General features: G+C 36.0%; 1 protein-coding gene and 1 non-coding gene across 4 annotated transcripts in view; both read right to left on the reverse strand.

The window, feature by feature from the left end:
* Positions 1-14363, reverse strand: part of LOC123523950 (nuclear pore complex protein Nup155-like) — a 35036-nt gene extending 20673 nt beyond the window's left edge. For 2 of the 3 annotated variants that reach the window (XM_045301748.2, XM_045301746.2), the window contains exons 1-13: positions 14244-14363; positions 13274-13445; positions 12731-12868; positions 12027-12123; positions 7237-7307; positions 6231-6323; positions 5489-5631; positions 4636-4741; positions 3995-4160; positions 3465-3562; positions 2684-2836; positions 2308-2408; positions 398-550 (exon numbers count right to left, since the gene is read on the reverse strand). In XM_045301748.2, the coding sequence (XP_045157683.1) occupies positions 398-550; positions 2308-2408; positions 2684-2836; positions 3465-3562; positions 3995-4160; positions 4636-4741; positions 5489-5631; positions 6231-6323; positions 7237-7307; positions 12027-12123; positions 12731-12868; positions 13274-13421 (1467 nt within the window). In that variant the 5' untranslated portion in view covers positions 13422-13445; positions 14244-14363. The remainder of the gene's footprint in view (positions 1-397; positions 551-2307; positions 2409-2683; positions 2837-3464; positions 3563-3994; positions 4161-4635; positions 4742-5488; positions 5632-6230; positions 6324-7236; positions 7308-12026; positions 12124-12730; positions 12869-13273; positions 13446-14243) is intronic. The other variant, XM_045301747.2, reaches the window with a different exon arrangement.
* LOC123525971 (small nucleolar RNA SNORA16B/SNORA16A family) lies at positions 9856-9985 on the reverse strand. Its single transcript, XR_006681510.2, has one exon. It is a non-coding gene; the product is annotated as a small nucleolar RNA SNORA16B/SNORA16A family (small nucleolar RNA).
* Positions 14364-14627: the final 264 nt, after the last annotated feature.

The following is a 14627-nucleotide window of genomic DNA, read 5'->3' on the forward strand; positions in this document are numbered from 1 at the left end:
CAAAATATAAAAGCAATATCTCAATGGACTTTGTAAATATTTGGGGTGGTATGCAAACTTTAACATTACAATAAGCATATTCTAAGTGGAAAAGGGGCCATAATTCAGTCAAAATGCTTGACAGAGTTGCCTCCTCCTTTTTACAGACTAGGGTTATGATGGTAAACAAGTATGCAAAATATCAAAGCAATATCTCAATGGACTTTGAAAATATTTGGTGTGGTACGCAAACTTTAACATTTGTGTGACGCTCACGCCGAGTAGGATAGCTCCGCTATTCTTCGAATAGTCGAGCTAAAAACGAACCCGACAGATTCAAGTTAACAAGTGGCATGCTTCAAAAATAGGCTACAACACAAATAAATATAATTACAGAAAGGAGTAAAGGGAGGTATACCTGCGCACTAAGTATAACAAACTTTCTTGGTGGTTTAGCATGTTGAGTAACAACAACTGGTGGGTCCCTGCCATTTGCCTCCTGTTCAGATTGAGGTTTGACATACTCTACCTCACTGATGGACCAGGTCCTACCTTCTACACCTATGGTTGTCTGAAAATTGAACATAACTCAATCCACATTTAAGGTGCCTTAGAGATAGTAATACAAATGAATAATTTTCATTAATCTGGCTTTGTTTACATCTTTAAATCATACAGACCCAGTTTGAGTCAAATAGCACTTTTTCCAGCAACTAATGGTGGAGGAAGACTCCTTTTTTACATTATCTAAAATGTTTGTATTCCATCAACATTCTTCAAGCCAACTGGATTGCTTCCTCTCATGGGCTCAAGCAAACACACTGAGGGGCAAATGATTAAAAGTCAGCGAACTTAACTAATGAAGACCCACTAAAATTTTTAGTTTTGTAAGCCTATATAAGGTAGGTCAAATCTATAAAACGAATTTCATTGCCACAAGCTAAACACCAATATGCTGTTGAATATTCAAAACAATTCATAACACTAAAATAAATTTTAGCAAAGACAAACATATTATATATTTCATAGCTCCTTCTTTCTCAGCTCATTTTAAATAAGGTCAATTAGTCTTTGAAACAAGGTAAGAATTTATCTTCCTCTCAACATTTACACTTTTGGCCTAATTAAATCAAGATAGGCAATCAATTACATGTAGTCTTACAATCAAAGGCAATGGCAGAATTACATGAAATCTTATCAGACCAAAATACTGTAAACCTAGAAATGTTTTTTAAATTAGCGCCTTTCGCGGTTAGTATATTTCCGTGAAATTAAATATCCGCGAAAAACTCTGATCTAACAAAAACGCGAAAGATTCTAGCTTCAGCTTAAACAGATCGCTATATAATGGTTCTATACTTATACATACCTGGATATTGATAACTCAAATTCTAGTACTATAATTGTATAAAATGAGTGCACAAATCGACATTAACTCAATTGAAGTTATTTTTGTATGATGTAACAGCCTTTTCAATATCGATCCGTCAGGCAAACAGGGGATGAAAACAGAAACAATGTGCATATATCGAACGACTTACATGTAATTTATAGTCGGCAGCCATTGCGATATATTATTTTATTTATTTCTGCTAGAGTTAGTTTAATCGCCTAATAAAAGATACTGCTTTAAATGACAGTGCAATAACAGTAAATTACTGAACGTCAATAATCGAGGGGGTGGGGGCTGAGACAATAACAGTTGATATGGATGAAAATGATTGGGATACATATATAATTAAAGGGTGCAAAAAACTGAACGTTTTCGAGAATACTTTACATGCAGTTATGTCGTGATACTTACTTTAGTATACTTAATATGTTCACTTGCGACTTCATTTTCGCGGGATTCGCGACGGATATGATTCCGCGAATAATTGTATCCACGAAAATGTCCACGTTTGGAAAAACACGAAACATAGTACCCGCGAACATTTCTAGGTTTACAGTATACCAGATAAATAGTAAATGAGCCGTGCCATGAGAAAACCAACGTAGTGGGTTGGTGACCAGCATGGATCCAGACCAGCCTTCGCATCCGTGCAGTCTGGTCTGGATCCATGCTGTTCGCTTTCAGAGCCTATAGCAATTAGAGAAACTGTTAGCAAACAGCATGGATCCTGACCAGACTGCGCGGATGCGCAGGCTGGTCTGGATCCATGCTGGTCGCCAACCTACTATGTTGGTTTTCTCATGGCATGGCTCAAATGCAAATACTACAATGTTACCAGTAAGTTTCAATAAACTTTAAATACTCTTCATGGTATTATATATGGCAAGTTTTTCAAAATTTCACTGTTATCTTAAATAAATATTTTTGGTACATACATGTGACTCCATGAGTTGATTCTGGAATGGGAATGAGTCACTACCTATAGTCCACATGAGATCTCTGTTCTCCCCTTGTGATGATAACAATATCATACATCCTACAAATGAAACATTATCAATTAGTAAATACTTATCTACTGTATAGTTATCAAATAATGTGCTTGAAGCTTATCTAAAGCACACTGGACACCAGTTTCTAGCAACAATCACTGCAGGGTTTGCAAAACAAGTAGCTTTTGAAGTCACAAGTTCAGTGCTCAGTAGTCTGCTCCATAAACTGACTGGCACTTTGTTATTACAGAAACAAGAAACTCTACTTTTACTAATATTAGCAAAACATAATATTGTAATTAGCATCTAGTCCAACTGATACCTTGTTTATAATATGCCATGTGTATGTTGTTTGGTCGTTGAGGAGCAGCTGATGTGAGGAACCCAGGCGGGAGTCGTACATGAACCAAAGTCAGCATACTAGGTCTACCTTTCTGAGTACCAAATGGGTTTGTTGTGAAATACAGTCTTACTCCTGAAAAATATGAGGACACTCATTCTACATAATCAATTATTAATAATTTGAGCAAATTGTATACCAATACTACTTACTAATTTGCAGCAAAGAATATGGACATTATCTTTAAACATATGTTTCTCCTCCATATCTGTGTGAACAATTTTTGGTTTGAGGCTAAATGCCTTATTTCAACAGTACATTTTTGTAATTCAATTATGTAATTATCAAGCTTAAACAAGGGTCTGGCTTCAATGATCTTGTTCTTTAAACATTTCTCCCAATAATACATAAGTTCGAGAAAATACTTATGACATACCATCTTTTGTCAGAGAACAATCGTATCATGGATCAATTCTCAACCTCACAATTCATAGTCTTGTAACAGTGTCTATTTGGCTTACCAAAAGATTACTGCTGTTTCAATATCTATAGAATTTAGTGCTGCCTACAGACTTTCAATGCTGTCAAATCAGTGTGTTGAGGGTTCATACATGAGTTTCAAGTGCAATTCAAGCAATTTTTTCTTCTTCAAAATTCAAGTACTTCTTTCGGTTCTAAAAGAGTTGTCAAAGATTAGCATGAAATTCAACAACTTTTCAAGGTCTGTGCAAACCCTTGTTTGGAAAATTAGCATGTGACTAACCTGTTTGTGTAAGTGCGACTAGATGTATGTTGCTGGATTCTGACTTTTCAATTGGTGAAATATGTACAATAGGTTTGAAGTTTGACCGGTCTATTGTTCTGAAATTGTAATTTATACATCAGTTACCATTATAATGTCTCCAATTAAATATACATCAATGAAAATAAGATACCAATTTAAAATAATAGACAAATTTCCCAATATAATAGCTGAAACGAGGAAATGAAGAACTTACCGGTAAAGATTCTAACATTTATACTGGACTTGAATCATGTTGTACTTGTAAGTATATTCGAGTAATAATGTAAAACAAATACACTAGTAACATGACTTAGCCGACTATAACATCATTTGCAAAACTACCCCAGAAATACTATATAGATACTTTATTTCAATTCAAATAATGGTGTTAGAGAGAACCTAGACCTCTTCGGAACCAGTCTTAAAATCTCTGATTCAGTTGCTTTAACAGACTAGACAAACACAGAGGATGTATGGGAATGCATTTTACAAAGATAAAAGGCTACTACCTAGCTACATGCGAAGAATTATGTACAATATTTTGTAATGGTATTGCAGCAGTTTTGCTCAGACTTCTGCCATCCTGACCGAGATCATACACTTGTAGACAGCCTTTCTCTGTCCGACAGTACAATATATTCCTGGAATTGTCAACTCTTATCTGAACTAATGGATCTGAAACAAAAGTCATATTAATATGTATGAAAATATTCTGCAAGTCATAGGGATTTTAAACTTAACAAAATGATTTCCATGATACCATATTTGCAGTTTGGTTAAATATTTGAGTCAGGATAACAGTGAATGTAAACCCATATATTTCATCAATTGACTGTAAGAACTTTTAGCATTTATTTTTTAGAACAGTTTTTTGGGACATATTTCACAAAGAGATAAGGTCTCAATTCACACAGACTGTTATCAACTATACAGCAATACAAATCTTCTTCATGAATGAGAAGTTGAGTAAATGATGGAACCAGTGAAGAACTTTCTTCACTGAACGGGAAACTGAAAAATAAGGGAACCAGCAAAAACATTTTTTTCAATAAATTAGAAGTTGAGAAATGAGGGAACCAGAGAAGGCATACCCATTTCCTTCAATGGATTAAAAGTCGAGAAATGGGCGAACTGGGAAAAATATACAAACCTTCTTCACTGAATGAAAAATTGAGAAATGAGGGAACCAGAAAAGACAGGGTACTGGTAGAGTGGTTGATTTTCCGACATTTTCTGCTGAACCATCCATCATCTGCCTGTAATATACAAAAGCATATGTAGTAGAAATATTGTATAAATACTGTTACAAACTTCATTGTACAATACCTCATACAAAAGAAGCTTAACACTGTGTGCACTGAACTGAAGAAGGATCTCCCAGCAAAATATTATCATAAAATGGTTCATAAAGAATACTGTCTTTGAAGAATTCCTTCTTTCACCAAAATTTGCATACTGTGAAATCATTAATTTATGTGAGGTATGAATTTCGGCTGGTTTTGTGGTTGTTTCCTCCTGCAAAATTAAATCCTAATGAACATAAAAATTCCAATTATTTTATCTCAATTATCTGAGAAGAGTGATAAATGAGGAGTCAGACTCGCAAGTGATTTTAAAGAAGTACAGGTGGACAAGGGCTATTCTAGGATACTAAGAGTCAGGGTGACAGGGGCAAACAATAAAGTATTTACTACCTTAATCAACATCATAAGAACATCTTCAGTTACCAAGTTTTATTGTATACAGTAAGATTTACTCTTGAAATATCTTTTACCAAAAAACCCCCTCAGACTGAAGGTGACAATGGATTTAAAAGTCTGTCACTTCCCTATGTATTGCCATGTATTATTTGGCAACTCTATCTTCTTTTTATAAATCTTGGGGAAAAAAAAAAAGATCTTTAAACTTTTCAAAACAATGTGAGTCTGAAAACAATGAAAAATATGGTTTATACAGTGCTCAGGTGTGTAACTTGTTTGCACAGTTTTGGTCCTATAGACTACCTGGTATGCTAGCTCGTACAGGCATCCATCTTTTCCTGCCATAAATATTCTACCAGTATCAGTACCAACAATGTTCATGATGTAAGTATTGTCTGTGGGTATAGAGAACAACGGCTCCGGCAATAAATGCATCTCGTCATACTCTGAAAAATAAACCATTTTATGACATCCATTTCACAACACGTTAAATGTAGGCTCAAACAACAAAGTGCCCTGAAGCTGTTGAACTATACCTCAACATTGATGTACTTTCATAAAATAAATCAATTTTTTTTTTCACAGTAAACTGTCCAAAAACAACAAGACTTCTTTTCCAAACAAAAGTAATTAATACTGTAAATTACATGCATGATATGACAGCACAAAGAAAGCAAATATTTCCCTAGTTTTTAAAATACTGACTAAATTTGATTTGAAATATACTGTCATAACAATATGAGCCGTGCCATGGGAAAACCAACACAGTGGGTTTGCGACCAGCATGGATCCAGACCAGCCTGCGCATCCGCGCAGTCTGGTCAGGCTCCATGCTGGTCGCTTTTAAAGCCTATTGGAATTGGAGAAACTGTTAGTGAACAGCATGGATCCTGACCAGACTGCGCGGATGCGCAGGCTGGTCTGGATCCATGCTGGTCGCAAAGCCACTATGTTGGTTTTCTCATGGCACGGCTCATATGTAACAATACTTTTTCTGGCACTTTAATATCAAAATCAATTAAGTGATACTTAAACATTTGAATACCTGCATTTGTATGTGTGAAGCTTGCACCAAGTAGAACTATATCAACTGGAGTTGCAAGTACAAGTAAATACTGTATGTGAGGCTGAAATATCCCTGTAAAATATAAACAGATAATTATCTTATACAATGCAGTTAAGAAATTATATATAGCAGAATTATGTTTTAATATATTTAAACACAATAAAAAGAAAACACACATGTATTAGAATATCTTGAGGGCATAGGCCAAGTCAATTATTCTATGTGGTGTATAAATGATTTAGAGTGTTAAAATATATCAAAACATGGTTCTGCTACATGTTACTTCAATTCTAGTATGTCTCTTAATATGTAAAAGAGCGGATGAAGTAGGGAAGCACTACTTTTAAGTGCATGTATGGTGCCAAAAAAATTGGTCAATGACATCACTGTAACAGTATTTAGATAAATCGCAGGTAACATGTTCCACAGAATAACTGAACACTGCAAAGCTGTGTAGTGGTAGTGGGTTATTTTGCATGCCTAATAAATTATCAATGAGTGTGTGAAGATTAAGTGTAACACCATTCTGTTATATGATTTCTATTCTGAAATGTCTTTTATAAAACCAGCAGATAAAATGTGGTAAACTTTTTCTTGGTGCCAAATAATATGTCAATAAGACATCAATACTGCCTTGTTTGAATGAATAAAGTGGAAAATCATATTGCCACGTCAATTCATTTATGATCTTTACTGTCAGAAGTATTAGATTTAGCTACAATTCAATGCTGATCTTGAAATTCTGGTGTCCTTTATCAAAAGATTTTTTGCGAATAACACCATTCTGTTCATGTTTTTTGGTGAATGATATTAAGTTGTATGTGCAATCTCTTGATAATATTACACAAATATTGTTTATACGAAAACAAACGCTTTTTTCTTTCCATACAAAATATATGGTGAATGTAAGTATCAAAACTGTATGTGAGGTTGAAATATCTCTTTCCCTGGTTAAACAGTAAACACTGCTACAGTTTAGGCTTACCTCGTTTTGGTTTTACAAGAGCTGCTGATAATATAGTTTCATTGATGCCATCAAAATATGCAAGATCCCCTCTGAAAAATATCGTAAATGTACATACAAGATGATGAAAGAATAATGAAGGATAAGAAGCAAGACAAAGAAGGCAAATGGTTTAGGTCACAATACAATTTGTTAAGCACAATTTGTTAAGCACTGTTACCATTTCCATGTTGGTTCATACTCGCTCCGTTCGACTTCTAAAATGGACTAGTCCATCATTCAATTTCAGCAGTACCATTTATTATTCAAAGGGATGTTCAATTAAAATTTACAGACAGAGTAGCGAACAGTGCAGGCTAATCTTGGTCTGCAATGGTCAACAAGAGCTCGTCGAACACGAAATGCCCCCCTTGATGCATTCAGTAATTGCACAAGGAACAGAAATTATTTGCTCACTGTAAACAAAAGTTCTACTGTTCTGGTTCAATATGACATTGACCTTTGACCTACTGACCTCAAAATCAATAGGGGCATCTGCTGGTCATGATCAACCTCCCTATTAAGTTTAATGACCCTTGGCCCAAGCGTTCTCAAGTTATCGTCCTGAAACTGTTTAACTGTTCCGGGTCAATGTGACCTTGACCTTTAGCCTACTGACCTCAAAATCTATAGGGGCATCTACAGGTCATGACCAACCTCCCTATCAAGTTTCATGAGCCTAGGCCCAAGCGTTCTCAAGTTATCGTCTGGAAACGGTTTAAATGTTCCGGGTCACTGTAACCTTCACTTTTGACCTACTGACCTCAAAATCAATAGGGGTCATCTGCTGGTCATGATGAACCTCTCTATCAACTTTCACGATCCTAGGCCCAAGCAATCTTAGTTATCATCCGGAAACCGTTTAACTGTTCTGGGTCACTGTGACCTTGATCTTTGACATACTGACCTCAAAATCAATAGGGGTCATCTGCTGGTCATGACCAACCTCCCTATCAACTTTCATGATCCTAGGCCCAAGCGTTCTCCAGTTAACATCCGGAAACCATTTAACTGTTCAGGGTCACTGTGACCTTGACCAGGGGTCACACTGGGAATTTTTTTCTCTGAGCCACTGCTTTTTCCGAAGATAAAATTATGAGGGCAACAACGGCGAAGCGCATAGCATTGACGTTCTTGTAGGACTACATTATATGTGCCAAAGTACTCGTACTACTCAAGAAATTAGTAACCCTTTAAAAAGATATTTAAAAAATCAATTTGTTTCTTTCTAAAATTATCATTTTTATAAACATCTGCCATTAACATGTAATAAAAAATTTCTGAAAATCACATTTAAAATAAAGATGTCAAAAAAGAAAAAAAAATGTTTAAAAAAAAACAGTGTCTTATTTTGCACATTGCCTATAAGTGGGTGGGGTTCGATGCCTCCGCATGTTTTATTCTCGAAAAATACTTCAAAATAAGAGCTCCTTTTGCAACAGTTGTCATATTTTTCTTAAATGTAGACTTTTTATTGGCTTTTTATTAAGATTGCACTAAAAAATCTCGTCAGAAATGACAGAAATATCCGAAAATCACGGTCGCGAAAACGGGTGACAAATTCGGAAAACGTAAGTTAGAATTAAATATTTGCTAAAACAAATTACAATTTCTGCTTGTCTAAAGCATTTTTATTTGTTTTTGCCCAAACTAACCCTCGGCAATCATAGAAAATTTGTCTAACGGCCGACTGCTCATAAAATCTTATCAAGTGCACAAAATGATGATTATAATTATCTAGTTTGTTATTCAATAATCTAATTATCGCCAATTAACTGCCTGATCAAATAAAAAAATTGCAAATTGGCTCCCTCCCTTTCAATAACGGATGTTGTGTCTACACAGATTATCGATTTTTCACACCTTTTGGTTCGTAAAACTGGCAATATTTGTAGTTTTGCAGACGGACATAGCTTCGGGCCATTTTCGCCAATTAGAAAATTTCGGAGCCACATTTAATTTTTTGTCGCAAATGGCTCAAGTGGCGATCGACAGCGTGACCCCTGCCTTGACCTTTGACATACAGATCTCAAAATCAATTGGGGTCATCTGCAGGTGATGACCAACCTTCCTACCAACTTTCATGATCCTAGACCCAAGCGTTCTTGAGTTATCATCCGGAAACGGATTGGTCTATATACAGACCGACCGAACGACATCTGCAAAGCAATATAACCCTCCTTTGAAGGGGGGCATAAAAACACACAGTTTTTCTTTGATTTGACCTAGTGACCTAGTTTTTGACCCCAGATGACCCATTTTCGAAGTTGGCCTAGATTTCATCAAGGTAATCATTCTGACCAAATGTCATGAAGATCAGTTGAAAAATACAGCCTCTATCGCATACACAAGCTAAATGTTGACAGACGACAGACATCGAGCAATCACAAAAACTCACCTTGCTCAGGTGAGCTAAAAAAACAGGCTTGAATGTTTCAGTTAGCTCATAGCAAAAATAATTGCAACGACTGACTAACCTGTAAAATTTTGATTATTGAAAACATAAACATAAATTTAGGGAATAGCACAAATACATTATGCCAATAATAGAACTTGGTTCAATTTCGACTTCCCATTGCAGAAATAAAGCATTATGTCAATTTATGTCTCTACTGTTGGTAATGCAACAACTGTAAAATCTACAGGCTGCGACCGTCAGCAGATGTTCCTCTTGGCATTAGTTTGACCAGTAATGTAAATACACAAATTCCTGGCTTCGATAAATGCCTTCAGTATGTTTGTTGTTTCCTTTATTTTCAGACAATAAAAACCTACTACATTAATTTTCAACTTAGCCATGTGTAGGTACTGTTTCATGCAACTTAATCACCAAAGCAACAACCTCAGTGCTGCTGCAAAATACAAACTCTAGTATTATAATTTTTTTTGCTAAAACAATACTACTAAAGCCACAGAGACTTTTTTATGTTTCAACTGTTGGTAATGCAACAAGTACAAAGCTTACAAGCTGCGACCGTCAGCAGACTTTTTCTTGGCATTAATTTGACCAGACAAATTCACAAAATACCTGGCTTCGATAAATGCCATATACTAATATTTTTTCCAAGACAATAATAGAAGCCCCTTCCTCCTATTTTCAGACAACCTTAAGCTATTCACTGAAATAATTTGAAGTTTAATTTCCATGGTAGATGACAGATTCCTGGGTGGTCCAAAGAGTAACAAGAGCTGTCACTAATGGTGACAAATGCCCCCACAGCACCTTGACCTTTGACCTGGTGACCCCAAAGTCAGTAGGGGTGGTGTACTCAATAAGTACTATCAGCATGTGAAGTTTGAAGGTCCTGGGTGAAGTGGTTTGCGAGTAAAGTGCCTTCATGCAAAAAGTTAACGTTGGCCCCTGTGACCGTGACCTTTGACCTGGTGACCCCAAAGTCAGTAGGGGTGGTGTACTCAGTAAGTACTATCAGCATGTAGAGTTTGAAGGTCCTGGGTGCAGTGGTTCGCGAGTAAAGTGCCTTCATGCAAAAAGTTAACGTTGGCCCCTGTGACCGTAACCTTTGACCTGGTGACCCCAAAGTCAGTAGGGGTGGTGTACTCTGTAAGTACTATCAGCATGTTGAGTTTGAAGGTCCTGGGTGCAGTGGTTCGTGAGTAAAGTGCCTTCATGCAAAAAGTTAACATTGGTCCCTGCAGGGCCCTCACTCAACTTTGGGGGAAGGGGTCCGCAGCTCCAAGGCGGGGAAATTTCGCTTTAATTTTGCCAAAAGGGTGAATTATCAGACAACCTACATCTAAAGAAATTTTCATCAATATTAAGCTTATACGGTAAAAACATAATTTTATAGCAATATTTGGTGACATACAAACAGATAATTATCTATAAATTGGCTATTTCTTGTCCGATTTTGATCAAATTTTTTTCAGCATGACCAGGACATTCAGGGGGAAATTTCTGACCCTGTATGGGGGAAAAAATGATACTATTTTAGTGAGGGAAGCAGCCGAAATTCGGCGGTAAAAACAGTCGATTGAGGGCCCTGCCCTGTGACCTTGACCTGGTGACCCCAAAGTCTGTAGGGGTGGTGTACTCAATAAGTACTATCAGCTCAATAAGTACTATCAGCATGTGAAGTTTGAAGGTCCTGGGTGAAGTGGTTCGCGAGTAAAGTGCCTTCATGCAAAAAGTTAACATTGGCCCCTGTGACCTTGACCTTTGACCTGGTGACCCCAAAGTCAGTAGGTGTGGTGTACTTAATAAGTACTATCAGCATGTGAAGTTTGAAGGTCCTGGGTGCAGTGGTTAGCGAGTAAAGTGCCTTCATGCAAAAAGTTAACGTTGGCCCCTGTGACCTTGACCTTAGACCTGGTGACCCCAAGGTCAGTAGGGGTGGCGTACTCAATAAGTTCTATCAGCAGGTGAAGTTTGAAGGTCCTGCGTGCAGTGATTCGCGAGTAAAGTGCCTTCATGCAAAAAGTTAACGTTGTGACAAACGAATGGACGAACTAACGAACGAACGAACAGTTGAAAACTAATATGCCTCCCTTCAGGGGCATAAAAAGTCAGAATCACTTGCCGCCAGCAGGCTAAAGATTAATAGTGTACAGGTCACACGTAGCTGATTACAAATCCTACAAATCAAGAATAGTGAAATGTCACTTAAATTCCAAAGAAAACACACGGATATTAATCTCACACAGTAAATGCTTCTGAGCTTTTTTTCACATTCTGAATATTTGATTCAGTAGGATTATGAAAAGCAAAAGAAAAGGTGTACCTTACTTGACAATGTTTAACTCAACAGACTCACCCATCTTCATATTTCCAGACAAATATATCACTGTCAATAGATAACCAGGCTCTTTCTATTTCTGGAAACAGTCCCATCATGCAGTTACACTGCATTCCTGATCACCAGTCAAGGATTTATGATCTTTAATTTAAACTTTTTAACAATAAACATTATGATTAACTGAATAAAGCAAAAATATCTCTGATACATCTACAACATAAATGTGCTTCTCAAAATGAAGCTTTATAAAGCAGATGAATTCAAAATTAAAAAAATACACTGACCTGAAAGGAGGTTGTAATGCTCAAATTGAAGCACTTCTTCAATCTTCATACACCATACAAGTTATAAACATTTTACCTGAAGCTACTGACAGAAAATGTGCTCTGATCAGGCATTAGAACGCACTTACAAAAGCTGTTCATAGACACTTTTTTAATGATTTATTACTTCCAAAGTATGCAAGACTAGTTGATTCAAAAATATGTCAAAGAAACAGAATGTCAATATAAAAGTTAGAACAGGAACTGCTGAGCTTTCAAGTAATACTCAATTGGAAATGAACATACTAACACATGCATCTTTTAAAAAAAATCATGACACAAAGTATGGTTAATTATCACTATGGCCTCTGAGGTCAGACAGACCTGATTAAATCGGAATAAAGACTAACATTTTAAGATCTAGAACAATAATTATATTGCAATCATTTTTAAGGATACGTCCAAACTGTTCGACAAGTTCTGGAGGTAAAGGAACTCTTTTTAAGTTTGAAATCTCTGAGAGAGCATCAAGCCCTATACCAGTCTCCAGCAAGCTGGGATAGTCAAAGTCATGGAGACCGCTTACACTGGGCTGAGCTGCAATGGAACAAAATATTTATACATACTGTGAAATCATTAATATTCGTGGGGGACTAATTTTTTTATTCAGTGGTTGAGTCAGTCTACGGAATTTAAACCCAACAAACAAGTAAAATTCCCATTCATTTATGTTCGAAAGTTGAAATCAACGAATTCATATCCCCACGAAATTGCCGTTTTAACCAAAACCATGAAAGTTCATGCCAATGAAATTAATGATTTAAATTTTTTGCAGTAAATAATTTTTATGTCTATGTCAAAACATAGTAGATGACAATGTTTACACCCTGCTGGAAAAATTATGCTATGTATAACGCTCTGCTTTATTGTATACAGTGAAAAGATATTAATATTAATTTTGAATTCTTGTTTACAGAAAACAGAAAAATCATAAGCTCTCACAATGCAAGGGAACACGAAGAAGTTCCGACAGGTCAAGGCTGTTGCGATCTTCCTGTAAGTGTTTGTCAACCAGTCGTCCAGCTAGCATCAACATGTCTTTATGTGACGTGGCCTCCACAAATGAGGTCATGCCTCCAAGCATCGACATCTTTCACTGTATCTGAATGAATTTCTATAAATATAAAAATACAACAAAATTGAGCAACAAATGAACAACATTTGAATTGTCTGCCTGCTCCATCCAACTGGTATTGACAGTTGATATTATGTGTTATTCATATACTACAAATATCAGTCGGTATGGTTCGTTTTCTTAAACAAAAGTTTTATTCTACAAATATTGTGTAAGGGAATTTCTGGCGTTGAACAGTGTCTTCTGTCCCCTGGTAAAAAAATTTTTCTTTGAAATTGAAGACAAAATTCTTCAAATTCAGATCACAAAAAACAAGTGAATGAAGTATTGCCAATGCCATGCAATACAAAGTCCCACACTGGAAAAATAGAAGAAAAGAACTTTCGTTCAAAATATGATTCTGATATGCAAATCATGTTTACACCCTCTATTCAAAATTTTCAACGGACTGGCTACTGGATTAATCAATCGGATAATAAATAACAAACAAGGTAAAATATAACTTTTAATCGCTCTCTTAAAGCACATTTTTGCCAGAAAGTCGTTAAAAAAATCCTTCACACCAAAATTTAAATCTGAAGCGATTTTTTGTGCTATTGCCTATATGTTATTTCAGTTCAATGTTAAGACCTGACACAACATGGAATATAAAAAATAAAATATCAATTTAAACGAACTTATAAAGTGATATAAGTTATGTCAGGTCTTATATTTAGGACTAACACAGAAAGTACTTTCGTTTGCAACGTTTCTAGTCATCGCGAAAACAGGTCAAACTTCAATTATGAAACAGTTAGATCATCAAAGTCATTTTTGTTGCAAAGAAATAATTCTTACATTCTAATAATTGACAAAAGAAATAATTTTCATTCAATTTGGACTGTTCTTTCACTCCATTTTCACCTTTTCTGTTTAAAAATTACCGGCTACCGCGATTTTTAACTTACTTCCGGTTTACTTCTAAACGTGAAATTGACTAGTTGTGACAATTACTGTTTCTATTGAATACAAGGTCAGACACTGCTATTAATTTTTCCATAGGCTTACATTGTAAGAAATGACTCTGTATGACCCCCTCAAAACTTTTGTTGACACATGAGGTGCCATTTACCCTGTCAAATAGCCTTCCAGACACAAAAAATAACATTTTTACATGGGCATGCAGGATCCATTTTTTTTCTATTTCCATTCAAAGACAACCACCCTCAACTGTGCATGGAA

This window comes from Mercenaria mercenaria, chromosome 3, assembly GCF_021730395.1.
Source record: "Mercenaria mercenaria strain notata chromosome 3, MADL_Memer_1, whole genome shotgun sequence".
Taxonomy (NCBI): Eukaryota; Metazoa; Mollusca; class Bivalvia; order Venerida; family Veneridae; genus Mercenaria; species Mercenaria mercenaria.